This window comes from Leptonychotes weddellii, chromosome 14 (assembly GCF_054177405.1).
Source record: "Leptonychotes weddellii isolate Sample4059 chromosome 14, ASM5417740v2, whole genome shotgun sequence".
In the NCBI taxonomy this organism is placed as follows: Eukaryota; Metazoa; Chordata; class Mammalia; order Carnivora; family Phocidae; genus Leptonychotes; species Leptonychotes weddellii.
This window is the reverse complement of record NC_138382.1, coordinates 79,916,762-79,944,752: the sequence shown is the minus strand read 5'-3', so window position 1 is coordinate 79,944,752 and position 27,991 is coordinate 79,916,762. Positions and strand designations below refer to the sequence as shown.

The following is a 27,991-nucleotide window of genomic DNA, read 5'->3' as shown; positions in this document are numbered from 1 at the left end:
GGTGGAAGGCAAAGAATTCTCCGACATGACATTGAATGCACAATCCGCGTCACAAAAAGTCGGTAAGCAGTACTTTACCAGAACTTAAAATTTTATTCTAAAAAGCAGCTAAGCAGATGAAAAAATAAGCTACAAACTGGAAGAAAACATTTACAAGTCACATACCAGACAAAGAACTTGTCCCTAGAACATGCAAACTCTCGAAACTCAACAGTAAGCAAACAACAAACCCAACTGAAAAATGGGCAAAAACAACAAGCAGACACGTCTCCAGAGAAGATGCTCATCTTAGACGTTAGGGGGACGCAAACTAAAACAGAATACCAGTGCACACCTTTGTAACAAGGGCTAAGACGGGGTGTGGAGCACGGGAACCCTACCTGCACCGCTGGGAACACAGAGGGTGCAGCTGGCGGTCTGTCAGCTTGGGCCGCGGAACGAGACGCCACAAGACTGGGTGGCTTATCAGCAACACACATCTATTTCTCACAGTTGTGCAGGCCCAAGGCCGAGACCAGGGTACCCGCATGGGGCCCTCTGGGCTGCAGACTGCTCGCTATGTCCCCACACAGCGGGAGGGGCAAGGCAGCTCTCTGGGGACCCTCTCCTGAGGCCCCACCCTGTGACCTATTATTCCCCTCCCAAAGGCTCCGTGACCTAACACCTCCATCTCGGGGTTAGGTTTCAACCCATGACTTGGGCAGGGGGTGGGGGTGCGGCACACATATTCAGACCATAGCAGCTACTCTGGAAAATGGTTGGCGGTTTCTTATGAACTTAAACTACACTTACTGTGTGACCCAGCAACGCCACTCCTCAGGGAGAACGGAAATGTGCTCCCTAGCAGCGTGTATGCAAACATTCAGAGTAGCTCTACGCATGACTGCAAAAATCTGGAAATCACCCAAATGCCCTTCAACAGGTGTATACTCAGACAAACTGGCCCATCTGAGCAGCTGAATGCTTCTCAGTCCAAAACGAAAGGACGAATCTCTGGTTTGCAGAACATCTTCAATCTCCAAGGCATTCTGCTGAGTGGAAGAACCAGTCTCAGAAGGTTGCACACTGTACGATTCCATCACAACATCCCTGAACAAACAGTAATGACGGAGAACGGGGCTCTGGCTGTGGGCTCACAGGCTGGGGGAGGGGGGGCACAACGGGGCAGCGTCTGCAGAGATGAAGGAGCTGTTCTGTGTTCAGACCAGGGTGGTGCTCACATCAATCTGTACATGTGGTGAGATGTACAGAGCTGCACCCGAAACACATGATAAATCAACTTTCCTACAACAAATTAAAAGCGCTATTAGAGAGAAAGTGCAGCGGACTCACTCGCCATGGGCCCGGGCGAGACTGCAGCTGTGGCCTCCAAACGCAGGGAGAGAATAACATCGACCCAGAATTCTAAACCCAGTCAACATCTAAACCAAGGGTAGAATTGGGGCGCCTGGGGGGGTGCTCAGTCAGCTGGGCATCCAACTCTGGATTTCGGCTCAGGTCGTGATCTCAGGGTTGTGAGATGGAGCCCCGCGCCGGGCTCCAGCTGGGTATGGAGTCTGCTCAAGATTCTCTCCCTCTGCCCCTCACCACCGCACACTCTCAAACACAAAACAAAAACACACCTGCGGACTTGTGAAGCAGAGGCCCTGCAGGACAGCGCGGCAGCCGACATCTCAAGTCGGGGACACAGGGACAGGCACAAAGCAGCAGACCTGGTGCCGTGGCGCTGTTGATGGTTTTTAATAAGTACTTTTTTAAAAGATTTTATTATTTATTTGAGAGAGAGAGACAAAATAGCGACAGAGATAGCGAGAGAGCGCACGAGCGGGGAGGAAGGGGAGAAGCGGGCTCCCTGCGCGACACTCGATCCCAGGACTCTGGGATCGTGACCTGAGCAGACGCTTCACCGACTGAGCCCCCCAGGTGCCCCTTAGTAAGTACTTTTTGTGTTGAAAACTAATATGGACTCGAAATTCTGGGGAACATGCAGAGGGAGCAGGAGGTCAAATGAAGGCCTAAGTGGAAATCACACTGTGCAGAACGTCGGATGGCACGGCTGTCACTGAAAATGAACCTGGCAGCTCCTCAAACATGCCAACACGCGGCCTATCGCCTCCCCTGGCGGGCACCGTCCCAAGGGTGAGGGAACCAGGCCACACACAAACCGCACACGCCTCTCCCAGCAGCACGGCCCGTGACGATGTGGGGACAGCCTGTAAGTCCGTTCGTGGACAAATCCATAAATGTGGCCTGTCTGTAACTGGAGTCTCGTCCAGCCCTCAAAGAAAAGGAGTCCTGAAACCTCCCGCTCAAGCCGGGCGTGAAGGCCATGCTGCACGATGGCACGCGGGTGTGCGTCCAGAACAGGGAGCCATGGGGATGGAGCGCGGGCCGTGCTTGCCAGTGGCGGGGCCTGCTGCCTTCTGGGAGCCGACAAGGGACTGGAACAGACCTCTCACAGGGTCTGCCTGTAGACCCCGTGCTGAGGGGACCCCAGCCTCCCGGTGGGAGAGGCTCCCCATAGCAGGCAGCACTCGGCAAGGGCGGGGGGCTGGTGCTCTCGGCTCTGCTGTAGACTTCCACCTGCTTCTTCTGGAGCCTGACCGTCCCCCTCTACACTGCAGGACTTCTCCAGCAAGTTCTCTGGACCCAGACCCCTGGCCCGCTGCGGGCCGGCGGGGATGAAGCTGCCCTGGAGAGCAAGGGAGGACTGGCAGGCAGCCTCGCCGGGGCCCTCCTCAGCTCGCCGGCCACCCCCCAACCCACCTTCCCCCTTCTAAAATGGGTTTACATCTTTCTGCCCTTGCCTTCCCCGCCCCCCCCCCTCTGTCCCCATGGGTAAAAACCTTTCTAATCCTCTCATTTTACTGCTCTGTTTTCAGGAAAAGGAAGTAAATTCACTAATGTACTTGGTTTACCCCGACTGACCTAATGCACGCACACACACACACGCATCATATACAAATTCCAAAAGTAAAAACCCAATGTGTTGAAAATAAAGCTTTAAAACCATCAGAAAAAAACACAGAAGTATTTTCTTGGGGAGACTTAGGACTTCCTGAATTAGTCAACGGCACAATCCACAGGAAAATACTACCCAACTCATCATATTTATGTTTTAGGTTCCCATACGCTACCACAGTTCAAAGACACAACCAAGGACCAGTCTTGCCAACAGTAAGAAAACAAGACCGACAACCCAGGAGACAGGTGGACAAGGGCGGCAGGCGAGTCTCTGGACTCTGCAGCCCACCAGGCCCCTGTGCTCCCAGGTCAGGAGCCTGACGCGGGCAGTCTGTGCCCTGCAGCTCGGAGGCAGGGCTGACAAGCGGGTGCGGTCAATTTGGCACCAGCTCAGCGCAAGGTTTCCCGCTGGAGAAGACTCTGTGGTCTCGTTTGTGGAAACGCAGGAAAGAAGCAACTCATGAGGATGGCGCTCTGGAGAGCTGGCAGGGAAGGGCCCGGAAGGGCTTCACTTTTCTGCTGCGTTTCTCTTAGCACGACAGCCCATGTCCTAGGCTCGTTTCTTTCTTCTCAGTGCTTTTCTGTCACATCAACTCTCGACACAGAGAAGTGAGTCACGGTGTCAGGGGAAGTCAAACGTGTCGCGGGTTCTCTACAAAGACGCCTGGGCAGCCCCCCGCCTGGCCCTCTGGAACCAGGCAGTTCTGAGAACAAACGAGGGGCCACCAGCAGCGTGGTGCAGACGGCCACCGGCCAGGACCCCCGAGTCTGCCCCAGTCCCTCCCGCACCGCCCAGGGCTGAGGCCCCGACCCAGGTCTCACGGAGGTTCAGGCCTGTGGTCAGGGTGCCAGAACTACCGGCCACCAGTGGGAGGAAATGCCTGGCGCCTGGACAAGTCCTGGTTCAGGGTAGGCAAACGCAGAAGGATCTACTGGCCACCCTCCCAGCACCAGAGGTCCCTGCGGGGAACGGCAGGGACACACGTGGACCTGCTCTCGAGGCAGCCCCTGGGGAGGCCTGAGGGAGGAAGAGCTAGCTGGCAAAGAACAGCCCAGAAAAAAGAATAGCAGGAGCGAGCCTGCAGCGTCAGGGAACCCCCGTAACTGCTCGGGGACCTGGTGACTTGTGGGGAGGGGGCCATGGGAGGGCAGAGAGCCAGGAGGCCCCATGAGGGTCACCGCCACCAAGGCCAGAGGCAAATGGACACCACTCTCCCCGAGATTTAACAGTTTAATAACGACTTCTCCACAGCCCGACGGGGCAGCTAACCCACCCCATCTCGCAGCAGGGCCCACTGTGCACCCCACACTCACCACAGGGGCAGCCGACAGGATGTCCGGAGGACACAGAGCGCCCTCCCTGCCCGTGGCCTGGCTGGGCCTGCACAGCAGGGCCTCTCCTCAGAGTAGTGGCCAGGCCTGAGAACGTCCCTCCTGTCCAGGCCAGAGGACGGGCCAAGGTACCAGCTCACCCTGCCCCTCTGCTCACCTTGCCCCGAGCGCCTACACAGACGGCCCACCGGCAGGTACCAACAGGCCTGCAGCCCACCCCACGTGGCCTGGGCTGAGCGGCCTCTCCCAGGAGGCGGCCCCTTCCCAGCGGGACATGAACGCAGCAGGTGCCCACCCTCCGCGAGGCCCAGGCCCAGGGTGGTGGCTCCTCACCAAGCCATCAGGCCCAGCTATTCCTGACCCCCAACCCCCGACCCTGGTGGGAGGCGGCTAGAGCCCCGTCAGGTCCACAATGGCCTTGATGAAGAGGGCATCATCGCGCACGTAGGAATTCTTGGCCTCCATCTTGGAGACGGGGCAGAAGAGAGGGCAGCCGCTGGCGATGTTCATGTCACTGACTGGCCTCTGGAAAGAGGATGAGGTCACGTCGGGTCTAAAGGCATCAATCACGTGTTCCCGGTTGTTCTGGTCAAGCAGCATTAAGGTCACCTGGAGGGAGAGCGGCCGGGGAGGGACAGCACTCTGAGTCACGGCCCCGCCCAGCTCCAGCTCCCTGTCCAGGTGATCGGTGCCCATTCCGGCACTTTCCGTCCATCAGTCCCTGGGGTCTGAGGCTGCAGTTAACACTACGGAGCTGCACCGCTTGGTGCCTCGCTTGCTCACGTTCACGTGACGGAGGTTCTTGTGCCAAAGAGCTCGCAGGGCCCCCACTGCCCTCCCGAAGGAACAGCACCCTGTGCCGCCACGTCCACCAGAAGCCCACAGAGCCGGCCCAGCGTGGTGGAGGGCAAGGACGATGGCGCTGGCACCTTCAAGCCCTCCACCAAGGGCAGGTTCCGGTTCTGTGTCCCGTAACACCTGCACGCGCGGGCTCCCCAGCCGCACCCCTTCCTTGGGAACTGACCCCGAGGCGGCATCTTTAACCGCTGGCCCCGAGGAGCCGTGAGGCCAAGGAGTCGACTGGGCGGTGCCCGAGCTCCACTGCAGGGACAGACGCATCGGCAGCCCAAGGGCCCGTCCTGACAAGCTCCCCGCCCCACGGGGCCCCCGGGACAGCCGCTGGGACAGCCTCACGCACCTTTTGGTTGAAGGGCCACCGCAGGAGGGCGTCATTGGGGCCCTTCATCACCACAAAGAAGAGAGACAGGTGTGTCCCGCGCCCGGTGCCGTCTCCGTTCAGGTAGATGCGCAAACACATCTTGTAGCCGTACCTGCTCGTGTAGAAGGCTGCGGGGGGGGGGGGGAGGGCGCTGGTGAACCCACGCCGAGGGCTCCCCCAAGAAACACAAACACAGAGAGAACGCCCAGGTTTGGGGGCACATACTTTTTCTCCAAGCATGCAGACTTAGTTCCTAGTGAAGACAAGGGCCCCGAAGGAAAAATAATTCATCAGGGAAAGCCCTCCTAAGAACCCTGAGTGCAAGCCCGAAGCGGCCACACGCGAACCAGCCATGAAGCTCGGGGGTGGCTCGGGCTGTGGTCAGACCTGAGCCCGGCCTGGAGGGGCAACAGTGGGTGACGACCCGGGACAAGCTAGAGGTGACACTCTGCCAACACCCAGCAGGGTGCAGGGAGACCCGGTGAGAGCCAGGCCATGCCTAGGGGCAGACCTCCCTGCCTTCCTGCTCGAGCCCCCAGGAGCCACTGTCCCTCAGCTCCCCGGACACGGCCCTGCTCCAGCGGGGGGGCTCCAGCTGGGGCGCACGCCTGAGCCCCGGCCTGCACCCCCTTCTCAGTCAGGTTTTGTCAGAGCTAAACTCAGAACAAGTTCCCATCAGCAGGGATGCCCCCGCTCCTAGGAGAACGTACTAGCAAGGAGGCATCTGCTCGAGTCCAGGGCAGAGAGGACGGTGCCCCGAACAGACGGCTGCTCCCCACCCAGGAAGCCGGAGCGTGGGCTCCGTCCACGACCGCCCCAGGAGACACGGCAAGATCACACAGCAGCTCTGCCTACGGGCCGCACTCCCCTTCCTGCCCCGTAACCTGCAGCAGGACAGGGACCTACACCCTCTCAGCCCACGCCCTGGACGCACCATGGCAGTAGCCTCACCAAGGGCACACGCGGCACTCTCCACCAGGGGGAGGCCCGGGCAGGGGCAAGGCGGCCGCGCAGCTAGGGCCCCCCCAGGAAGGGCTGCAGGGCGACCGCGGCCAAGGCATTGCATAGGACTCTACTCCGGGTCCCCGCTTGCGGTTCCGTCCCTGAAGACCCAGCGGAGAGGCAGCGGGCGTGGGGACTCCTCCCCCGTCAGGGAGGCGTGGCAGCCGCTAGTACTGACAGGGGCTCCAGCCTGGGGGGCATGAGCATGTCAGACAACCGCAGCTCCGAGGGCACATCCCAAACAGCACCTGGGGAGAAGATGGCGGGCGTGCGGCCAGCCACGGCTTCCTGACGCTTCCTGGCGAAGTCGGAGATCTTCCAGACGAACACGCCGTCGAAGGTGGTCGCCTGCATCTCGTGGACCTTCTGCTCCAGCTCGGCCATCGCCAGGTCCTTCAGACCGATGCTCCTCTCCAACTGCTGCACCTGCGGGGCACAGGGAGCCCCGTGAGGGTGCGCGCCTCCTGGGTGCCGGTGGGAGGGGCCGTGAGCCTCCACCCAGTGCGCTTCTGAGCCACCTTGCATTTCGCAGGTGCTCATCAAAGTGCCCCCACGCCCATCTTCCCACCAGTTTCGGGCAGGACGGCATCTTCCAGTGCCCCCGAGGCTTCCCTGGGCTCCGCAGGCCTCGAGTAGGCTCCATCCCCACAAGACTCCCAACCCCACCTATGGCCGGGGTTCAAGAGCTCCGTGCAGGCCATACACTCACAGAGCCCACCTCAATCGTGAGGCCCGTCCCCCCACAGGCCAGAGAGAACAGGCTACCTCGGAGCGACCACTAGGACCCCCGCATCAGGCAGTCAGTGAGCAGGGCTCAGAAAGGGGCTCTGTGCTAGAAATCAAGGTGCCGTCCTTAAAATCCCAGCTCTGAGGCCCCGTGATGCCCTGGGACCTGTGTGCCCCAGGCCCAGACCTTGTTACTCAGGGCCTCGATCCTGTCCTGGTCCAGCCGGTGCTGCCGGCCGCAGGCCTCAGCGGTCATGGCCACCCTCTCCACCTCCCGGTTCAGGACGCAGACGATGTTCTCAAAGGTGGCCGTCTTCCTCTCCAGGGCCTCACACCGCTGCCGCAGCTCCGCGGCCTTGGAGAGCTCCAGCTCGGGGTGCAGCGTGCTGGCTTCCCAGCCCCCCACCTCGCTCTGGCCCAGGAAGGGGCCACCTGCTCCTGAGAGGTGCTTGGCCTCCAGGAGGCTGCCCAGCAGCATGGCCAAGTGCTCTCGGAGCCAATGGGCCTCGTGCTGCTGCTGCTTCTCACTCTCCACCTGCAGACAGGAGACGGGGGCTCAGCCTGACCCAGGGCCCTGCGGACCTGCTGCAAGGCGGGTCAGGGCTGTGACACCTCCCTGTCATTCACTTGCCGGCATGTCCCGTCACTACCTGGAGTCAGTATCTTCCAAACATACAAGCCTTCCTAGTGACTTCTCTGGTTGTATTTGAAATGACAGGGAAGAACATTTAAAAGTTGCCCAAGGAGGGTGGGGGAGACCACCCTCCCCTAAAGCTAACCTTCTTCAAATATTCTTTATCATACAATTCTGACTTTGTAGCCAAGTTTCTTCTAAAACTTCACAACAAATAAAAATAAGTTTTTTTAAGATTTTATTTATTTGTTTAAAAGAGAGACACGGAGAGAGGGAGGGAGGGAGGGAGGGATGGAGAGCACAGAGGCAGAGGGAGAGGGAGAAGCAGGCTCCCTGCGCAGCAGGGAGCCCGATGCGGAACGCGATCCCAGGACCCTGGGATCATGACCTGAGCCGAAGGCAGACGCTTAACCGACTGAGCCACCCAGGTGCCCCCAAATTTTAAAATGTTACACACTCTCAGGGGTGTCTGGGTGGCTCAAGTGGTCAAGGTCTGACTCTTGGTTTCGGCTCAGGTCAAGATCTTAGGGTCATGAGATCGAGTCCTGCGTCGGGCTCTGTGCTCAGCTTGGAGTCTGCTTGAGAGTCTCTCCCTCTGCCCCTCGCCACTGACCCATGCCCGCACACTGTTTTCTCTCTCTCTCTCTCAAATAAACAAATAAATAATTTAAAAAATAGAAATAAAAATGTTAGTTTCAAAATATCAAAAACAGAAACAAACAAACCCCACGAGGCACAGTGCCCAGAGAGCAGCTCCCCAGCGGTGCTGGGACGAGGCCCCTTGCCAGTCCAGGGGGTGGGCGTGGGGGCAGTGTGCGCGTAATGTGGGGCTGGGGGCCCGAGGTCAGAGTCAACGTCAGGCCTCATGTGGAACCACCCTCGGGACGCGTCGGACACTGACCGCTGAAAGGCCGCGGCTGCCGCAGCCCGGGCCCAAACACAGAGGCGCAAAGGTGGAAGGAGCCATCCCTGTGGACAGCACCTGAGACCAGGTGACAGCTCCGCCGGGATTACCGCCATCGAAGTGCTGCCAGGGTGTTTGCAAGCGGCGGGGCGCCAGCCGTGCCCCAGGGCTCAAAGAGCCAGGGGGCTGCACACTCCCACCCCCCAGGGCACAGAACAGAGTCGGGAAAGAAGGGTAGAGGCCACATGGACAGAGGCCTGGACGAGCTGTACAGAAGCCCACAGGTCAAGGTCCTGAGGTGGGAACAGGTCAGCGTGCGCAAGGACAGCCGGGCCGGTGACCAGCCCCGAGATGAGGTCAGGGCGGTCAGGGCCACACAGGCCACGGAGGCAGGGGAGGCAGGTGGGATCCGGCCCCGTCTGCAGCAGCATGGATCTCTGGGTGGACTGGACACGGTACCGGAGACAAGGGGAGGGCCCACAGTGCCTGCTGGGCTTTGGCTGGAACAGCCGGGCAACATGAGGTGCTCATTTCGGGCAGGTGGGAGGACTGGGTAGAGGGGGGCCCGGTGTGCAGCTGAGGCCTGAGACGCCCACTAGGTATCAGGGAGGTACAAGGCACTGGGCACTTTCAGCGGAGAGAGGTGGTCAGAGGCGGGGCCCCATGGGAGCACCAGGAGGACGGGTGGGCGGAGCAGAGCCCGGACTGAGGCGGGGACCCCTGTGGGCCGAGGAAGCAGCAGGGGAAGTGGGAGGGAAACCAGGAGGCCAGGCTGGAGGCCGAGCAAGGACTGCATTCAGGAAGAGGGTGCACGGCACGCTTCTGTGGGCCCCCCTCTCAGGAAACAGGGAGCTCCCACGAGGACCAGCCCCAGCGGACCCATGGCCGGTGGGACTCACCATCTCGGGGCAGCCGACGACGTGGAACCTGCACGGGACTCGGCACTTGCCGCACGCCCTGACGTGGTCCTGGAACTAGAAGGACAGACGCTCTAAGTGCCTTTACTTTCTCTTCCCCACCTGTGCACGCTTTAGTCTCCCGCTGACGAAACCTGACAAGCCCGTTCCAGAGCCAAAGGTGCACAAGCACGCACACACACACGCACGCGCAGCTGTCGACAAAGGGAGGTGGGTGCAGGCCGAGGGCCTCACACTGTGGGCCAATGTCTCAGAACACCTGCAGACACCCTGTCCCGTGCTCGGGCCTCTGCGCCCCGGACTCTCTGCCACAGCTCCTAAGACACGTGGTGTCCGAGGCCCCAGGGCCTTGGGAGCAAGGAGGGGCCGGCCTGACCAGGGGTCGGACACCCACCACTGACCCAGCGTGGCGCTGGCACACGACCACACAGAGCCCCACAGAAGAGACGCAGAACCCAGAAAGAGAGAAACTACACATGCGCTGGGCGCTGACCCAGCAGCCCCTCCTGCCAGCAGACAAAGGTGGATGACGGCTCTCCGAAGGGGGCGAGGGCAAGGGGCAGCCACGGGACCACTTAAGAGAGGTCCCTCTGCCTCCATGCACCAGGGCCCTGGAACGACAATCAGAGCTACTAACGCCAAATGGAAACACAGACAAAACATTAAACTAAGTAAAAGGACAAGGGACTGTGACGCAAGCTACCCAACACCTAGAGTTCCGAAAACAGAGAAAAGAAGGACTAAGATTCTCTCCCCACTGCAAGAAATGGGCAGGAGTCCCCAGTGGTCCCCGGGCCCCAATAAGAGAAACACAGGTGAGCCCTAAGCAAAAAGCCCCAATGGATTCATGATTTGAGACGCAAACTGAACCTCCTGGGACAGTCTTTCTCCGTCATCACATGGCGAGCCCCCAAGGGTGTCACCACACCTGCTGGTGGGGCAGGGACCAGCACTCTGACCTGCCAGCACACTGTCCCTGGTTTTCACCCTGGATCCACACAACCGTTTTACAAAACTACAAGACAATTTGCTCCGAAAGGGCAATTTTCAGAGACTCGAAAGCAGAGAGACGAAGGGCAGCCAGCTTACCACCGAGAGACTGCCTCCCAGGACCGCCAGACGCAGCAGCCCGACCGCACGTTCCGCAAGAGCAGAAGGAGCCAGAGACAGGCCACCAGCCCACGATCAAGGACTGGCGTGGGCAGCGGTGGGGCTGCGTCTGGCAGGGACACAGCACCTACAAGCCCCCAGGCTGAGATTAGCAGGACCACGATGCCCTGCAGCAAGAGGAGCTACAAACCCGGACGCCAGGCAGAAATCATAACCACAACTACCAGTACGAGCCACGACGCGGTTTCTCTTAAAATGGAACGTGAGGGCGCCTGGGGTCTCGATGACTCTTGGTTTCAGCTCAGGTCATGATCTCAGGGTCGTGAGATCGAGCCCCACCTCGGGCTCCCCGCTCGGCGTGCAGTCTGCTTGTCCCTCTCCCCGTCCCTCACCCCATCTGCTCGTGGGCTCACACTCTCTCCCAAACAAAATTAAGAAAAAAAGGAGCACAGAGTCCCACTGCCACCACCAAAGTGTTCTGGATGAAAGGCAGTGCGTGGGCAGGCTCTGGGCCGGGGTCTCAGGCGTGTGTGACTTCAGGCTGGGTCATTTCCACCTCCCGGAGTGTCGCAAAAAAGCGACGCACAGGTGACCCAACCCTCTCGCCACAAGCCGTCGCTTCTCCTTCGGGCACCGGGTCGGAGCCCCGCACCACGGGCACGAGCTCCTCCCCGCCCCCCCGCCACCGCCCCCACCCACCTGTCCCCGCAGGCGCCAGCAAACAACTTACTTTCTCCCGTGAGATCTTCTTCTTGCCGCAGCCATCGCAAGTCAAGGGGAACTTGGGGCAGACCTCGTGGTGTGCCTGAAAGACACGGTCAGGGGCCGGGGTGTGTGGCGAGGTCACCGTGCCGTCTCACGGCCTCGTTCTGGGGCAGCAGTTCCCCTGGGACCTCCAATGGGGTGGGTCCTGCAGGAGGCGCTCGGAGGCATCAGAGAACCGCCTCTTCACCTGGCAGCTCCAGGGCAACACGAGAAGGACGAGCCAGCAGCGGTGACTCGGGGAGAACACTGCTGCAGGTCACCCTAACTGAAACCGGGCCACTCTGGCCCCGAGGAGCAAGGCTGGCGGGACGGACCACGGCCCTGCGAGGGGATGGAACGCCTCCGGGCGACACCCTGGCGCCCCGATGCACCCTGGCCCTCAGCAGGCCTCTGCACCGAACGGCTCACGGACGAGGGGACTGAGGAACGCAGCACTGGCTCCTTGGGGACGCCATCGGCCAACCGTGCAGCCCAGCTTCTTCAATGAATAGCAGCAAAGGAAAAGAAAGACACCCGCGGAGCACCATTAAACATAAAGAGACCCTGCAGACACGTCATCGAGAGGCAGCGTGGGGACAGATGCTCACAGACGTCAACAAACGTGTGCAGCGAGTGAGTCAGGGACAGCAGGGAGTCGCCTCAGAAGTAACAGTAACACATACGGCTCTCTAGGAACAAACATGCCCAGAAACGGTCTCAAGGGTTTTCAGAGAGAACGACACAAAGCCTGGGACCCACGCACTAGGCGTGCGGAGCCCGAAGCAGCCCGGTGAGTGCTGACACGGACACGCGCAAGCGAGGGTGGCATGTACGCGCGCTACTCTGTGTGTGCACATTTTTCTAAAATGACAACTCAGCTTTGCCTTCATACCCAACGCAGTTCCCCACCCAGAACCTTCTACGCAAGTGGCTGCGAGGAAAGGGCCGGAGGCATGCAGCGAAAACACCAAACCAGCCGCGACGGCAGCAGTCAGCTCCGTGCCGCGGTGCCAGCCCACAGGGCCAGGCTGGGAGCACGACCGGGCGCCCTCACCTTCATGTCCGCCCAGCAGCAGGGCGCCCGGCAGTGCCTGCAGCTGAGGCTTCTCTCCGGGCACTCGTGCTCCGAGTGGCGCTCCTTCTCCCCCAGGCGAACCAGGCCTTTGCACGCTGGGCACTCGGTCAGCATGAACGGGCAGTGTCCTTCATGGCAGCTCTGGCAACAAAGGGAGCAAAGTGTCGACAAAGCGCACAGGGGAGCCTGCAGGCTGCCACCCCTGGGCTCCGCGTGCGCAGAGATGGCCGCCCCGCTGAGGGCCACTGGGACCCTGCACCAACCCCAGAGTGCCAGATGAGGGGTGCCGCTCCACGTGCCAAGAATCTCATTCACTGCAATACCTGTGCTCCGGGTCAGAGACGGGTAGGGCTCAATTCGAGCTGGCTGCACCCCACCCACGTGACACCCCAAAACATCCCTCCCTGGGGATGCTCCAGAGTGACATTCAGGGACAATAGGACCACTGTCCAGACAGTGAGGGGGCCGCAGAGGGCAGGGACAGCGTGGGGTACGGAGAGGCAAGAGCAGAGGGAGGGCACTCCAAGGGGCGACAGAGCCCAGGCCCCAGGCGGAGGGCCTAGAGCAGGGCCGCTTCTAAGTGGACAAAAGGCCCAGGGGTGACAAGAGTCTGTGTGCTGGGAGGACAGGCCACAGCAGCCAGACTGGGAGCCCACCTACTTGTGCCAACACCCTCGCTGACGGCCCACACCGGTGGCGTGGCCAGGGAGGGTGTGGTGACCTAGGGAGGCAGGGCCCAGCCCAGGGCCCTCCAGCTGACAGCACCGAGGACGAAGGTGCAGGGAGGAGGGCGGGCATGCGCTGCCCCTTCTGGAGCCACAGAACCACATGCGGGTGGAAGTGGGAACCCAGCCGAACCCCGGCTGGTGGCTTTCCTGAGCGTGAGGAGGACGCTGTGGGAGGGGGCTCAGCGGCAAACGAGGGGAAGGTGGTGGAAGAAAAGATGGGGAAGGGCAGCAGGAAGGACCCGGAGCCCACAGCCCAACACAGCCTGCAGGCCCGTGGCAAGTTTGCCAGGAAGGGGAACTGCAAAGGGGCGCAGGGTGGAGGACAGGGAGCTCAAGGTTTGTCTGCTGTTAAGTGTTTTTTATTGTGGTAAAACATACACGACAAACTTTACCATTTTCACTGCTTTTAAGGGCGTCCGTGCGTTCACACTGCTGTGCACCATCCCCCCCGTCCGTCCCCAGAACACGGTCATCTTCCCACACTGGACTCTGTCCTGTTAAACCCTGTCCCCCCGCCCCACCTCCCACCCCCGCATCTGTGGGGCCGACTCCTCCGGCCTCCTGGGAGTTTCCACTCACACACGGGATTGGTCCTTCTGTGCCGGGCTGACCTCACTCGGCACCATGTTAAGTTTTAGGCAGGACACGCTAGGGCACACTGGGGACGACGTGGAGCCTGCTGCAGAAGGAGGGGGAGGTCACTGTGAGAGAAGTTCTGGACTGGCCCAGAGCAGGAGGAGGCCCTCACCGTGGGCTCAGCACCTCCACAGAGGTCTGGGCGGGGGCAGCCGGGCCGCGATGCCCTCCTGAGGGACCGGGTCTTCAGGGCTCCCCCGGAGAGCCTGGTCGTGGCACACTTGAGAGGAGCAGGGAGGGCCTCAGACGTGCTGTTCCCGAGCGGGGGACACGCTGGCCGTGTCTCCATCCCGTGCCACAGGCTTGGCTGTTGGTGCCAAAGCCCAGCACTTCCAGAGGGAGCAGAAGCAACGGGTGAACTCCAGAGACGCAGCGCACGTGCGGCGCCCTTCCCGCCAGTCTTCCCGCGTGCAGACCGCGGAGTCATGGCAGGTGGGGCCCACACCTCCTCACGGGACCCCACACCACGAGCTCCCAGAGCAGGCACCCCTGCCCTCCGACCTCCCACGGGCTCACACCCCAGACCAAATGCCACACTCCCAGCAAGCCTCCCCGGGGACCCCACGGCAGCCCCGCAGAGCACCCCACAGGCTGCCACGCGAGGTCCGCTGTCGGAAGGACGCACACCAGGCAGGCCGTCGCCGCACGACGCCCCGGACACTGTGGCCCAGCAGAGGAGCACCCCCACACTGTTACTGCAGTCTGCTGGGCTCCCTGCCGACACGGCATGGCCCCCCACAATCCGCCTGCACTGCAGCAGAGCATAACCTCCCGGAACCCCCAGGGGCTGTGGCAGAGGGACCGCACAGCTCACCATGACCCAACGGTAGGCCGCGCCTGGGCCACACCGAGTACGTGATGAACAGTCACAGTGAACCAAGGAGGAGTCTCAGAAATGATCACAGCTCACAAAATGGAAAAGATCCAGCACCCACAGTTAAGGTGCTGGGTTTAATTAAGACTGCTGTTTAACGCACGATAAAACACTCGCAGGAGCGACGTGGGGGCGCCCAAAGCAGCACAGAGCGGGCAAGGGTGCACAGCGCTCTGTGACCGCCCCCCCGGCGGCGTGTCTGACATCGGAGACCCGCACGCCTGTCACCCCAGGGCCGCCTCTGAGCAGACACACAGCACCTCCTCACGGGCTCAGAGGGACCACGCTCGCGTCGGCTCCAAGAGAAGCACACACTTTGGAGAAATCAGTATTTATTCAACCAGAATTCACACCAAGTGTCCCCGCGCACAGAGCTGTGCTGACTCTGAACTCACTGGGACGTGTGGGATGACCGAGCATGCCTGGCTCGGCCTTGCCTTTCAACTGCGGCCTCCGGGCACCTAGGTCTCCCCTCCGGGCCCTTCTCTGGAGAGCCTCCCCCCGCTCTGCCGCCAGCCACAGGCTCTAGGCCCGGTCCCAGAGCAGCAGCCGGGGGCCGTGCCCTGGGGCACCTTCAGCACTTGGCAGGCGCTCCACAAATGTCTTTGACCTGACCTGGAGTTCTAAGTCACTGCATTCTTAGAAAATACTAGACATTGTCGCAAAGGAAAATCACACTCAAAGGCTAACCAGGACTTTCCAAACAGCTCAGCCACAGCACAGCATTTCACAAGGCCACCAGGAGCTCGAGCACCGCAAAGGGCAGCCGTGTTGGCTCGGAGTGGAGGGTGGGCGTGCTCGGAGGCCTTGGTCTCGCCCAAGCCCGTGACGTTCACAGCCAGGGAGAGGTTTTACCAAAGGGCAGGCCTAGTGTCCCAGAGCAGCGCCCGCCCTCCCACATGACCAAACCCACCCTCTCAGGGACTTTCCGGGGCTCTCCGGGCCAGCCAGGGACTTTCCAGCCTGCATGCCTGCAGGGCCATGGCCGAGCCGACAGGCTGGCTGCGGTCCCTGGCCCTCAGCTGGAGGCCCATGCAGCCACCGCCTGCCCGCACCACGGGCCTGGGGGCAGCAGAAACCAGTCTCCCAGGGTGGAAGGTGGGGGTTATCCCGCCTGTCCCCAGGGGGGTCTCTGGGTCCCTGCAGAAGGCAGCACAGCTCCCCGTGCCTACTCCCTGTGCCCCACATGGTCTCCTACACCCACCCAACCCCCAGAGCCTGCTGGGGCTCTCCACCCTCCCAGGAGAGACCCCAAACCCAAGGCCTACTCTCTGGACAGCCCCAGGCAGCAACAGCTGTAACAGCTGCAAAGCAGAACCTCCCACCTGCATGTCTGCAGCCCAGGGGCCTCTGGGTCTCACTCCTAGGAAGGCATCAGAAAGGGCGTGGGGAGCCCAAAGGTGCTTCACTTCTAGGCCTCAGGTGCCCACTGGAAAGAAAGTGCCTCTCCTAGCCTACCCCACCAGAGGCTCCTCCCTAGACACGGCCAAGCTGCTCCTCTGGAAACACAGCTTACAGCCTGAAGACCAGAAGTCTGGTTGGTCAAGAGAACGAGGGAAGTTCGGCACACAGGCTGGGAGCAGGAAGGGAGAAGGCTGCTAGGAGCTCAGGTCCCACTCCCAGCCCCGACGGGCCCTCCGCCACTATCACGACTCAGTGCCCAGCGCCTACCTCATGGCAGGGGCTATCCCGGGGTTGGGGCAGGAGCGTGCCTGAGCTTAGGAGAGCCAGGGTTCCATACCAACAGCCCCTCCAGCCTCACCAACAGGGCTGTCCACTGTGAGAGGCCAACCTGCTACTCTGCACCACTCCCACCCTCCCGCCCGGGCAGCCACCCTGCCCCTTCCTGCCTCGCTGGCCCTCACAGGAGTGCACTCCCACAGGACGTGTCCTCGAGGACGGGCTCACTTCACTGAGCACAGTGGCCTCAAAGTCCACCCACATGTCTGGACTTCCTTCCTTCCTTCCTTTTTATGGCTGAATACTATTCCGTGGTGTGTGGACAGACCACATCTGGTTTGTCTCTTCATCTGCTGGTGGACACCTGGCTACCAGGACGTTTGTATGCCATAACCGTCTGAGGTGTGCTAGTTAAGAAGAGGGGATGGCCAAATGCGTGAGCTATGGAGGCCGCCCGCTGTAGGCCTGGCCTCTAGCTGCCAATCATGCAGAAGCCCCCCCCCGCAAGGCTGACACGCCTCGGCAACATGGGCACACCGGCCCCTGCCCTGTCGCTGGCCAGGTGACTTTCTGTGACCACAGACCAAACGTGCAGCTTACTTCCGCAATTTCCAACGTCTGTACAATTCAAAATGAGAAAGCCCTTGTCTGAAAACACACGGAAAGATCCCACCGAGCAAAGAAGCTCCTTTCCTGCACATTCCGGGGATGCTGCAGCAGCGCCCTCAGAGCGAGCACGGGGTCTGCCCCCCGCCACGGCACTCTGCCGAGCAGCAAACTGGGCCCAGCGAGGTAACTCCCCCTTCTGAGGCACGATCCCCCTAAGTCTGCGCACACCTATGGGGAGCAGCTAGGCGCTCCCTGGCGGGCTCGTGGACACTCCGTGTGATCATTTTGGGGGTGGGGTTCAGGCTCGGGAGGCCGTGCCAGCGCAGGGGGCCCCTACCTCATACTCTTTAAGAGTCCCCTTCCAGGTGCAACCGTCGCTGGGACAGACGGCCGGCAGGCTCTCCACCTCCCTGCGTGCAGCGTTGTCTGGGAAAGCCTGAGGAAAGCATTCCTAGGGTTAGGCCGCCTCCTCCCAGCTGCCCGCCACCCTGCCCGGCCACCAGTGCTGCAAGTCTTCCAGACTGAGGCCCAGGACCAAGACGCTCTCTCCCAGCGCTCCAAGCTCTCGGCATGACCGTGGCAGGGAGGGGCGCATCCTAGTGCTCAAGCTCCACACAGCCATCGGTGTTGTTAAAAGAAACATTTTCCGTTCACTGTGACATTTTTTGCTTGAAGACTTTTCACTTACCGAACCACTTTCCAAAATGGAAATGCCTTCTTCATATATGCCCTCGTGAACACAGGCAGCGCAGTTCTGAGGCCCGGAGCTAGTGAGGAAAGGGGGAAAGGCCCACCATCAAACCCGCTGCAAAGAACGCTGTGTGCAACTCTCCACCCGAGTTCTGCGCCTTCCGGACCGACACCGCATCACTCGGGAGCACGCATCGACGTACCACGGTGAAAACCTTTAAAATGAGGGATATGATCCAAACCCTCTAATCATGACGATCCCTTCCACTGTGAACAGAGGTGCTCTCTGATGGCCCACCACTCGGGGCCAGGTCCCCAGGAAGGAGCTGCTGGCTCCCTGCGCCCACCCCGGCCCTCCATGTGCCACAGGGCCCCGCCCTCAGACTAGAGGCTGCGGGCTCTTGAGAACGTGTTCATCATCTGGAGTAGCACATCCAATGCAAATGGTCTTGGGCCCACGTGACAAACTAGGAACAGCCGGGCACGGACTGTAATGTGTTTATTTCAGCCCCCCACGTCCAACCCATCCTCTTCCGTTACTAACTTCACGCTCTTGTTTGCAGCGAACCTCTGCCATCAGGGAGCACCACCTGGAGCACAGCCCCTGCGGACGCGTGCGTGCCTGGAGCCGCCTCCCTGGACAGCAGAGCCCCGAGGCGAGCCCCACTGCCTTCCACCCGCGCGCAGTACCTCAGGATGCTGGTCAGACAGTAGGAGCAGTAGCGGTGGCCACACTGTGCTTGGAAAGGCCTGCGCAGGACGTTCCTGCAGGCCGAGCACAGGTACTTGTCCTCCGGCTTGGTCCCCAGGAGGGTCTTCGAGAAGCCAGGCTGCAACAAGTCTAGGGAGCCCGGAGGGGTCACGCTGGCTGCAGCCATGAGAGCCGCAAACCGCCACGGCCTAAGGAAGAACACAGAGCACGTCCTGGAGAGTCCTAAGAGGTGCCTCAACTCCAGGGTCCTCCTCTAGGGAAAACAGCCCTTGCCCGGCGGTGAGCTGTCTGGGTTGTCAAGCTAACGGTGGTCAAGAATCTGAGAAGCAAGATTTTAGTGCTCTGGAGAACTTGGAGACAATCTAATCCGAGTTCCCACGACACGCGTGGAAGCCAAGGCTTAGCCAGGGGTTGCACGAGCACACCTTCCCAAAGCCTCTAGACCAACCGGCTGTTCTCAAGGTCACCCAGCCTACCATGGACACAGCGTGTGCCGGCATCGGAGGATGCCACCTTCCCACCAACACTGGCCATCCGCAGTCCTTGATCCTTGTGCCTTCCTGTCTAGCCCAAGCTTCCTACAAATCAGCCGGCAGGAAATTCTGACCAGCTGTGCTCGGTCTGAGGCAGTAGCCAGGAGGTGGCCACCCTACACATCGGCCTCTCCAATGTCACCCCTGAGAGGAAGCACGTAGCCCGCTTGGCACCACTGCTCTGCTCCCCGGCCACCGTCACCAGGGTCCCTCTCACTTGAGAGCTGCCCTCTGCTATCCTCCAGGCCTTGGCAAGGCCCCGGAGGCAAGGTAACCAGGACGCACAGCTGGATGGGGGAGAGGCTTCCACAGCGTTCTGAGACCTGGAATGGAACACACTGTTCAATGTACAGCATCTCAAAAGCAACCGTACCTGCTAACCCTTAAAAAAGGACAAGCACCCAACAGCCCCTGAACAGGAAGCACTATTAACTCAGAGCCACCCTGGCCCCTTTGCAAATGCTCCGAAGAGCTTCCTTCCCCAAATGCCCCGGGAAACACATCCCTGGGTCTTCTCCTGGATGTGCATGGGGAGCACACCAACTTCCAAACCAGGACATTCTGAAATGATGTGCCTCTTTCCTATGTCTGTAAGGCGCTCTTCCGTGTCCTGAGCCGCAGAAAGCAGCGACAGTGTGTCCCTGTTTCCTATCTACTGGGCAAAGCCACTTTCAATCAAGGCTCTGGATTTGTAATCTGTGAGGCCCTGCTTGGGCTGGCGTGCCAGAGCACACAGGTTATATTCTTATAACCTGCAATTACTCCTCCAACCACCGGACAGACGGAGGGTCGTGCCCACGGCCACTCAGCAGGACGGCACGAGTCCCACTCGCTGGTCCACACACTGTCAGCACGTGTGGGTGTGTCTGGGCCCCTGGACCATCCATCTGTCCCTCTGACAACTGGGGGATTTCATTCTTTCGAGCCCTCATGACACAGACATGTAAGCCCCAGAAAGTGCCACTTAATAAAGCCTTTGGTGGAAAAATTAACCCAAAAGTTGGAGAGCTCACGGATGCGCTAACAGTGCTGGCCAGGGCAACCGAGGAGGGAGGACGCCCTCAGCCCACATTTTTCAAGGCCATGTTCGTGCTACACACACGTACTGACTAGAACAAAGGACCCGTGAAAGTCTGCTCACTCTCAGGCATTCTGCACATTCTGTCTTTTTTCTGGTCACGCTACTAAATTGATTTCACGAACCATCAATGATTTGAAAATCACTGCTCTATAAACTACATTAGACAGACTTTTACCCTTAAATGATACTAGAAAAAAAAAGGCACACTCTTTAGATCTCTATCTTATGCTCAATTCATTAAGTAAAAAAGAGCATCACATATAAAGGACGCGAAATTTAGTCATGTTTTATACGGACAAGGAAATAAAGTAAAATAAGAAGCAAACACCATCATGACAGGGTACAAGGGTTATGGGGATGCTTTTCTCATTTTAAAACCTCACCGAACAGCTTCCCTCAGCATCTGTGAGACAAGGCTTTATTCTGTGGCATCGATGTTCCATCTACTTGAAGCCAGGCCCAGCTTTTTGGCCAACTGATCACTCCTGTGGCAGACTGAACTCATTTTACTAAGCCATCAACATGTACTCCCCTTAGATATAAAAGAACCACACAAATGGTCTCTGTTTCCGAGGGATGAAAAAGGTGAAAGGCCACAACACACAGCCAGGCCTCGATGACCTCACCAACACAACCTACTCAGCGGTCACAACTACCTGACAGCCGGACGGTGGGGGTCTGTATTTCTGTTCTGAATGTGGGGAAGTGGCCCTGGAGAGCCCAAGGAGCCCCCCACACCACACACCGGCCCATAGGTCCCACCGCTGCCCATGCTGTGCTTTCGAGTTCCCAGCTTACGTCCTTAAACGTGTTGTTCAAATCTCATTCATACACATTTGACCTTCTGAAAACTAATGAAAAGACATCATAAAGACTCAAAAGTGTTGTGCCAAAATGTAACACTTTGAGGGACATCTGGGCGGCTCAGTCGTTAAGCATCTGCCTTCAGCTCAGGTCATGAGCCCAGGGTCCTGGGATCGAGTCCCATGTCGGGCTCTCTACTCAGGGGGGAGCCTGCTTCTCCCTCTCCCTCTGCCTGCCGCCCCCCCTGCTTGTGCTGTCAAATAAATTTAAAAAGTTAAAAAAAAAAAAAGTAACACTTTGAAGGCCATCAACACTAAGTCCTGCTGCTGCGTTGTGGTGCTTGCCCCAAGCCTAGGAGAAAACTTCCCTGTCTCTGGCCCTGAACTTCTGAACTTCTAGGTGGTCTGCACATGTCCACCCGTCCGAAACTACATGGGGCCTGGGGGCCTCCCTGGATGACGGGCGCAGCCAGCAGCACCAGACGCCAAGGACACGGGTGGGCCAGCCCGCTACCGCATGTAGGAGAACAGGAGTCAGGAGTTATGAGCACCCCAACCTAGAACCAAAACGCCCTACTGGTCCTGTCAAGCTTCCAGATCCTCTCGTGGGTAAGTTGGTTATAAACATTTGCAATGATTCGTGGGAACGTGTGAACAAGCATTCCCATTCAGCCTGTCCTGGATTTCATATTCATTCCCCAAAATCAAGCTTCAGACACAAATGCATGAACTTCGTACAACCAAGAGATTTGTGTTTTGTTAAAACGGCATTTCTACCAGACAGAAAACAGTATGTCCAGAATGGTTCCAGTTATCTGAAGTTTGAGGACAGACAAAACTAGCCTGTGATAATAGAAGCTGGGAAGCAATCCCCTTTGGCGGCATGGGGCTGTGACACACTGGAGACTCGCTCTTCTTCCCTGTTCCTGGAACAAAGCTCCTAAAACCCCTGGGACTTCCCGAGCCACGGGGACAGGGGAGCCTGTTTTTCATAAGCCCCTTCCACATCTGCCCCCCACGGCCAGGGAGGGGGGTGGGACTGGAGATTGACCTAATCACCAATGACCAATAATTTAATCAACCACGCTTTCATGACGGAGCCCCCATAACCTCCTGAAGAATGAGGCTCAGAGAGCTCCACAGTGCCGAAAGGAGGGTGTGCTGGAGGGCATGGAAGCTCCGCGTCCCTGTCCCACACCTTGCCCTGTGCATCTCTGCCATCGGGCTGTTTCATGGAATTGGTGTTTGCTGGAGTTCTGTGAGACACTCTAGAAATCACTGAACCCAAGGAGAGGGTCCCAGGAACCACATATTTGGTGTCAGACGTACCGTGAGTAGAGAAACACAGCCATTTTCCATTCAGGGGGTCAATGCTTGCAAGAGGCAGGAGGGGGCCTTTTGGGGTGCTGGAAATGACCGTATACGTAGACAAAAGTGCATCTAGCTGTATTCTTAGGATTTGCACATTTTGCTGGATGTATGCCTCAACTTCAAAAAAAAAAAAAGATGGAATTTCTATTCCCAAAGAGTCAAAAAAGGCCTTTAAATCCCTAATTATGGTACACCCATGCATGTTTATCCAAAATAACCCTGTCTCATGACATTAGAAATGGCAGAGCAACCTGAAAACCAGTTCTGACATGGAAGGGTTAGGGTTAGAGTGGGGGCATCCAGCCCCTTGACAAGCCCAGGTCCTGCGTCGGTGCGAAGCACGAGGACCCAGGGAAAGGGGCGTCCCTGCGAGGAACCACTGGCTGAGCTGGAGGCCACAGGGCAGCTGGCACCACCGTCCCCAGCCTGGGGCATGAGATGGGGTAGTGGTGTAAGTCCCCAAACTAACATCAAATGAGACATGGGAGCACCTGGCTGCCGGGGTGGGCATCACCAAGCCGCCAGCAGGCACAGGGGTTCAACCCTCAGCCTGTGATACCCCAAACGCCAGGGACTCAACTTCCCAAATTCATGTCCTCACTGACAGCCAGTTCTGTTTTGTCCAATACTGGGATGCCATGTCCGATTTTACCTGGTTCCACCCAGTTCCAACACACCTGCCTAACAAGCCCACTGAAGCAATATTCGAGAAGGCCAACCAACATGCAGCTGGGAGCACAAGACAACCCCCCCCCCCCCGCCACAGGACTAGAAATCCACTTTAAAATTACAATTTTATACTTCAGTTCATCTTTTTCCAAGCTCAGCATAATGCCAAATAGTAGCCTGGTACCAACTTCACGCCCAACAACTGTTTCCATCGTGAGCAGATACTCTGGGGGAGCGTCTCTAGTCCGAACTGCTGGCTCACATGTCTTCACACGATCTACACGCTGATACTGAGTGTCTATGATTCAAAACTGGGGCTCTCAACAGGGACAGGGTGATCCGTCAGTCATGATGCAGCAACTCTGTCCCTTCTTCCGCCTGACCCAAGTGACCGCCCTGCCCCCCCCGCCCCTCTCCCTGACCTCTGTCAGTGCCCGCACTTCCCCCTGCCCCGAGAGCTGGCAGCCCATCGGCTGCTCCAGCCACACTCTCAGAGACCACTCTCACTCATCCACTCACCTTGAACAGCTCCGCCCTCCACAAACACCCGGAATCTGACCGCACTGCGACTGCTGGGCCCTGGCCGCCGTCCACCGCGACCTGATACACAGCCGCAGCCTCTCGGGGCCCTCCCGGCAGCCACAGGGGCCTTTGGCTGGGACTCAGTTACTCTACCCTCACATCCCAAGGCTTCCCAGTGGGTCTGCCCGCCACCCTGCCTGTCCAAGAGGTCGTGGCTTCTCGACAAGGCCTTCCTTCTCAGCGGTCATGAGACTGTACTGTGCAGGCCTGTCTCCTCTGGATAATAAGCTAAGCACCAGGAGGTAGGGCCTAGGAGGGCAGGAGGAGGGACCCAGGCCTGTGCATGGGCGCTTGCCACCCCAGGCTTCCCAGGCTCCTCCATGGACTCCTACACACCCATTAATCTAGCCTTTCCTCCACACCATTTCAGATGGGGCACCCCGATTCTGGAACCTGTACAAGCTGTCCCTTCTGAGGTACCCCCCTATTCTACCTCCTAGCCCCATCCCTGCTGAGTACTCACCTTCCTAAACCACAACCGGGTCACAAGACCACCTGCTCCACTTGCCCCCGGGGCCCTGCCAGGAAAGTGGCCTCAAGCCCGTTCCTGCTCAGACCCTGGACAGCTTCCGGAGTCTGCCTCTTGCACCCTCCTCCGAGGCTCAGACCCTCTGTGCAGGGGTGGGAGGCTGTGGTGGGACAGTGACATGTCTTCCCTGTGGACGCAAGGGCCAGGCCCCTTAGAGAGGGGCCCTCACCCATCCCCATGAAGGAGCAGGCCCAGTGCATGGAGAATGGCACAGCAAAGCACAGGCCTGGACTCCAGAACACAACGAAGATGTGCACCCCATTCCTGGCATCATGTGTGCAGTCCGGGGGTAATTTCTCTGGATTTTCTTCTCTGGACCTTCTTGCCTTTGCCTCTCCACATGTTCATGATGTCCTGCCGTGGACATCCACACGCCAGTGAGCTGACCACGCTGGTGGGAGGGTGGGCAGGCTGGCATTTCCCACTGCCAGAGAAGGACCCAGATCTGATTCTCCAAACACAAAGTGAAAAGGCCTTCATCTTCCCGGAGACAATGCTTTCTCCCAGAACAAGTGACCACTGTAAGTCCTGTGCTCTAGTCCCCAAATTATAACCACTGCGGCAACCTGCTCCTTTAGGTCCCCAAAGAAACGACGTTTACATTTATTTCCCCGGGGGAAGTTTAAAAACCACTCAATAGAGAGAGAAGCCCCAGCTGAAGGCCCCCTGCCCTTGGAGCCCCCAAGGGAGCCAGCAAGGCGTGCAGCAGCGAGGGGCACACACAGCCGCTGCACGTCTTTACAGGCTCCTGCCCTCCACTAGGCGCGGTGCTGAGGACACTGAGGCAGGTAACGGGCTGGGACCACACAGCACACTGCGGCCACAGGACACAGAGGTCTGCGACGCCGCAGAGCACTGGAAGGATACATGGCGCAGACTGCGCATGTCAGGAGGCACCTGCAAGCAAAAGTACCAGCACAGGGGCGCCCGGGGGCGTGGTCGGTTAGGTGTCTGATTCTTGGTTTTGGCTCAGGTCATCATCTCGGGATCCATCGAGCCCTGTGTCAGGCTCCGTGTCCCCTGCTGGAGATTCTCCCTCCCTCTGCCCCACTCCACCCCTGCTCAAGTGCCCTCACTCTCTCTCAAATAAATATTACAAAAAAAAAAAGGACCTGCACAGAGGCCCAATGTGCCCAACGTCCCAGTGCATGCCTTTGGGAGCTACGGCTTCGGGGAGCTGGGCTTTATTCTGAGAACCGGGCACCCAGGGAGAGGGGCCGCCCAGATGTGTGGAAAAGCCACCATAGAAGCACTGAGGGCCTCTGTGGCTTGCAAACGGCTTGAAGCTAAGCAACTCTTAGCGTTTTGTTTCAGATTCAAGCATTAGTGAATACTGTGCATGTAAATCATACTAGCAACGATGTGAGGTTGGTTGAGACTTCCACCTAAACCCCGCCACTGAGTGGACAGACACCACGGCCCTCCCACACTGCCAGGTTCCAGGTAGGACGTCTGCTCTCCCGCACACCGCTGTCCTGGGCTCTCCACTGCCACGGACCCCTGAACAGGCAGTTCTGAGTCGCCCCACTGCAGAGTCTGTACCCCAGTGCCGAAGGCCATCTGCACGTCCTCACCACCCACCTTGGGACTCTCACCCAGCTCCTGCAGACACACGGGACACCCCACCTGTACTCACAGGCGTCGGGAGGCCCCGGGGCTGGGACAGGCACCGTAACGGTGCAGGGGATGCTTGAACCACAGGCATTTGGCTCGGACACACACATTTTTAACAGCTCAGTGCTGTAAAGGTACCTCTGTCCCTTCTGGTTTTCTTGATACCGTTTTCCTTCCTCTAGCTGACTTACGGGAGGAGTAGGATGCACAACACACACGACGTACAAAATACGGGTTAACGGCCTCTCCCTGCTCCCCCGTGGGCTGTCAGTTCAGCTGCTAAGGAGTCAAAAGTCACAGGTGGTGCTCGCTGCTGCGGCAGGTGAACTACAGTCAGAGCAACCCAGCGGGGAGTGGCCGCGGCCAAAGACACGAAGGTCCGTGAAGCACTCTACCCGAAAAAGAAGTACGGGCTGCGGGCTGCCTTTCCCCTCCGCACGGCTTGGCGCCCAACCCCCGGACGTTCAAGGGTCAAGCGCAATGCAACTGACCCAGAAGAGCCTCCCGGCCCCGCAGCAGGTGGCGGGCAGAGAGGGGCGAGGGCGGGGAGCCGGGGCGAGCCGGCGCGACCCGCAAGCGCAGGGCCCGGCCCCCCACAACAGGTCAGCAGCCCCGCGGCGGGCTGGGGTCAGGGCGCCGGACACGGGGCGCACAGGCCCGCCAGCGGCTTCCCGGCAGCTGCGCCGGGAGCGGGGGAACGTGCGGCGCGCTGACCCGGGCCGGGACCCTCCCCCGGCCGGAGCCGCCGTGGACGCCCGCGGGCGCTCGCGAACTTTCCTGCGCCGGCCCCGCTCCGACTTTCGGTTTCCGGGCGGCCCAACTCCGAGAAATCCCCTCAGGCCCGCGGGGCGGCGACCCTGTCCGCGGGCCCCGCCGCCCCGGCGCCACGCGCGCCCGCCGCCCCGGCCCCCGCCGCCGCCGCCGCCACCCCCACCTCCGCCGGCGCCCCCAACCGACCCCCGACCCCCGACCCCCGACCCCCGCAGCTCCACTCACCAACGGTCGCCGCGCGCCCGGAACTGCGCGCCCGCCCAGCCGCCGCCGCCGCTGCGGACCCGCCCCCCGAGCCCGCCTGACTGACTGGCGCGGGGGCCTACCGGAAACGCCCAGCGAGCCGTAGCGGGCGCCGATTGGCCAGATCTCTCCCCGCCCGCCGCTTCGGCCCGCCCTCCCGACGGACTGTCGCCAGACCCTATCAGGAGCGCGCCGGAGGCCGCAGCGGGCGCCGATTGGTCGGAGCCGCCGCGACGTGGGTACTTAAGTTGAGCCCCGGCGGGGTCACCGCGGCGTCCGCGCCGCGCGGGCCGCTGGGGTCCCCTTGCGGCGGGGAGCGAGCCTCCTGCGGGAAGCCCTTTTGTGCGCCTCACCTCCTGGGAGCCTGGGCCATGGGCCCCGCGGCAGCGCCTTCCCCTCCCCGGAGCCCGGCTCAGAGCAGGGCCCCAGTTTGGGTTACAATTCTGAGAAGTACAAAAAACCCCTGCTCACTTAAAGAGCAGGAAGGATAGCAGGTCCCCTGTCGGGTAGTGAAATGTTCTAGAACTAGACGGTGGCGATGGTTGCCCAACATTATGAATGTACCAATGCCACTGAATTGTACCTTTTAACATGGTTTAAATGGTGGGTTATTTGTTGGGTGAATTTTTCCACCAAACAAAGCTAAAAACGCACAACTTAGGGCCTCCAGACACATGAAAATGTGGCACGCGCAAACATCTAGAAACAAGGCAGTGGTCTTGACAGGGAAAGAGCGCGGAGTGCTGCTGACCCCATCTCTGCCTCTGTGTGTGTGACCCGAGGCCAGTCTGTTTCTCCACCTACCAGAGGAGACTATTTCTCACTGAACACGGGTTCCGCTAAGTATCCGACAAAGAGCATCTTGTCTCGTCTCATACTAGTGTTCACAGGTGGCAAGTGCTCACTGTATTTCGGAAAAAAAGAAACGAGGACTCAGAAAGGTGGGATTCTTTACCCCGTCACACAGCCCCATCCAGCAGCCTACTCCGAGGGGGTCATCTAGCAACGGGAACGGTTGTGGGATGGGGCAAACCCATGAACAGGGGCGTCTGGGGAGCTCAGTGCTGGAGCCACTGCGTGCAGCTTGGGTCGTGCTCCCGGGGTCCTGGGATCGAGCCCCGCATGGGGCTCCCTGCCTCTCTGCTTGGTGGGCAGTCTGCTTCTCCCTCTCCCTCTGCCTACCACTCCACCTGCGTGTGCTCTCTTTCTCTCTGTCAAATAAATAAATAAATTCTTTAA

General features: G+C 59.5%; 1 protein-coding gene across 3 annotated transcripts; it reads right to left on the bottom strand.

Annotated features, from left to right (window-relative positions):
* Positions 1-61: 61 nt before the first annotated feature.
* TRAF2 (TNF receptor associated factor 2) lies at positions 62-26,788 on the bottom strand. Of its 3 annotated transcripts, none has more exons than XM_081803981.1 (11): positions 26,735-26,788; positions 18,535-18,744; positions 17,843-17,921; positions 17,492-17,590; positions 12,607-12,768; positions 11,539-11,613; positions 9,681-9,755; positions 7,431-7,778; positions 6,766-6,943; positions 5,495-5,643; positions 62-4,905 (listed from the first exon to the last, which is right to left on the bottom strand). In XM_081803981.1, the coding sequence occupies exons 2-11, from the start codon at positions 18,720-18,722 to the stop codon at positions 4,687-4,689; spliced, it is 1,572 nt and encodes a 523-aa protein (XP_081660107.1). In that variant the 5' UTR covers positions 18,723-18,744; positions 26,735-26,788; the 3' UTR covers positions 62-4,686. The 3 variants fall into 3 exon arrangements, with proteins under 3 accessions (XP_081660107.1, XP_081660108.1, XP_081660109.1); XM_081803982.1 differs by lacking the exon at positions 26,735-26,788 and adding an exon at positions 25,761-25,890; XM_081803983.1 differs by lacking the exon at positions 26,735-26,788 and adding an exon at positions 24,059-25,729.
* Positions 26,789-27,991: the final 1,203 nt, after the last annotated feature.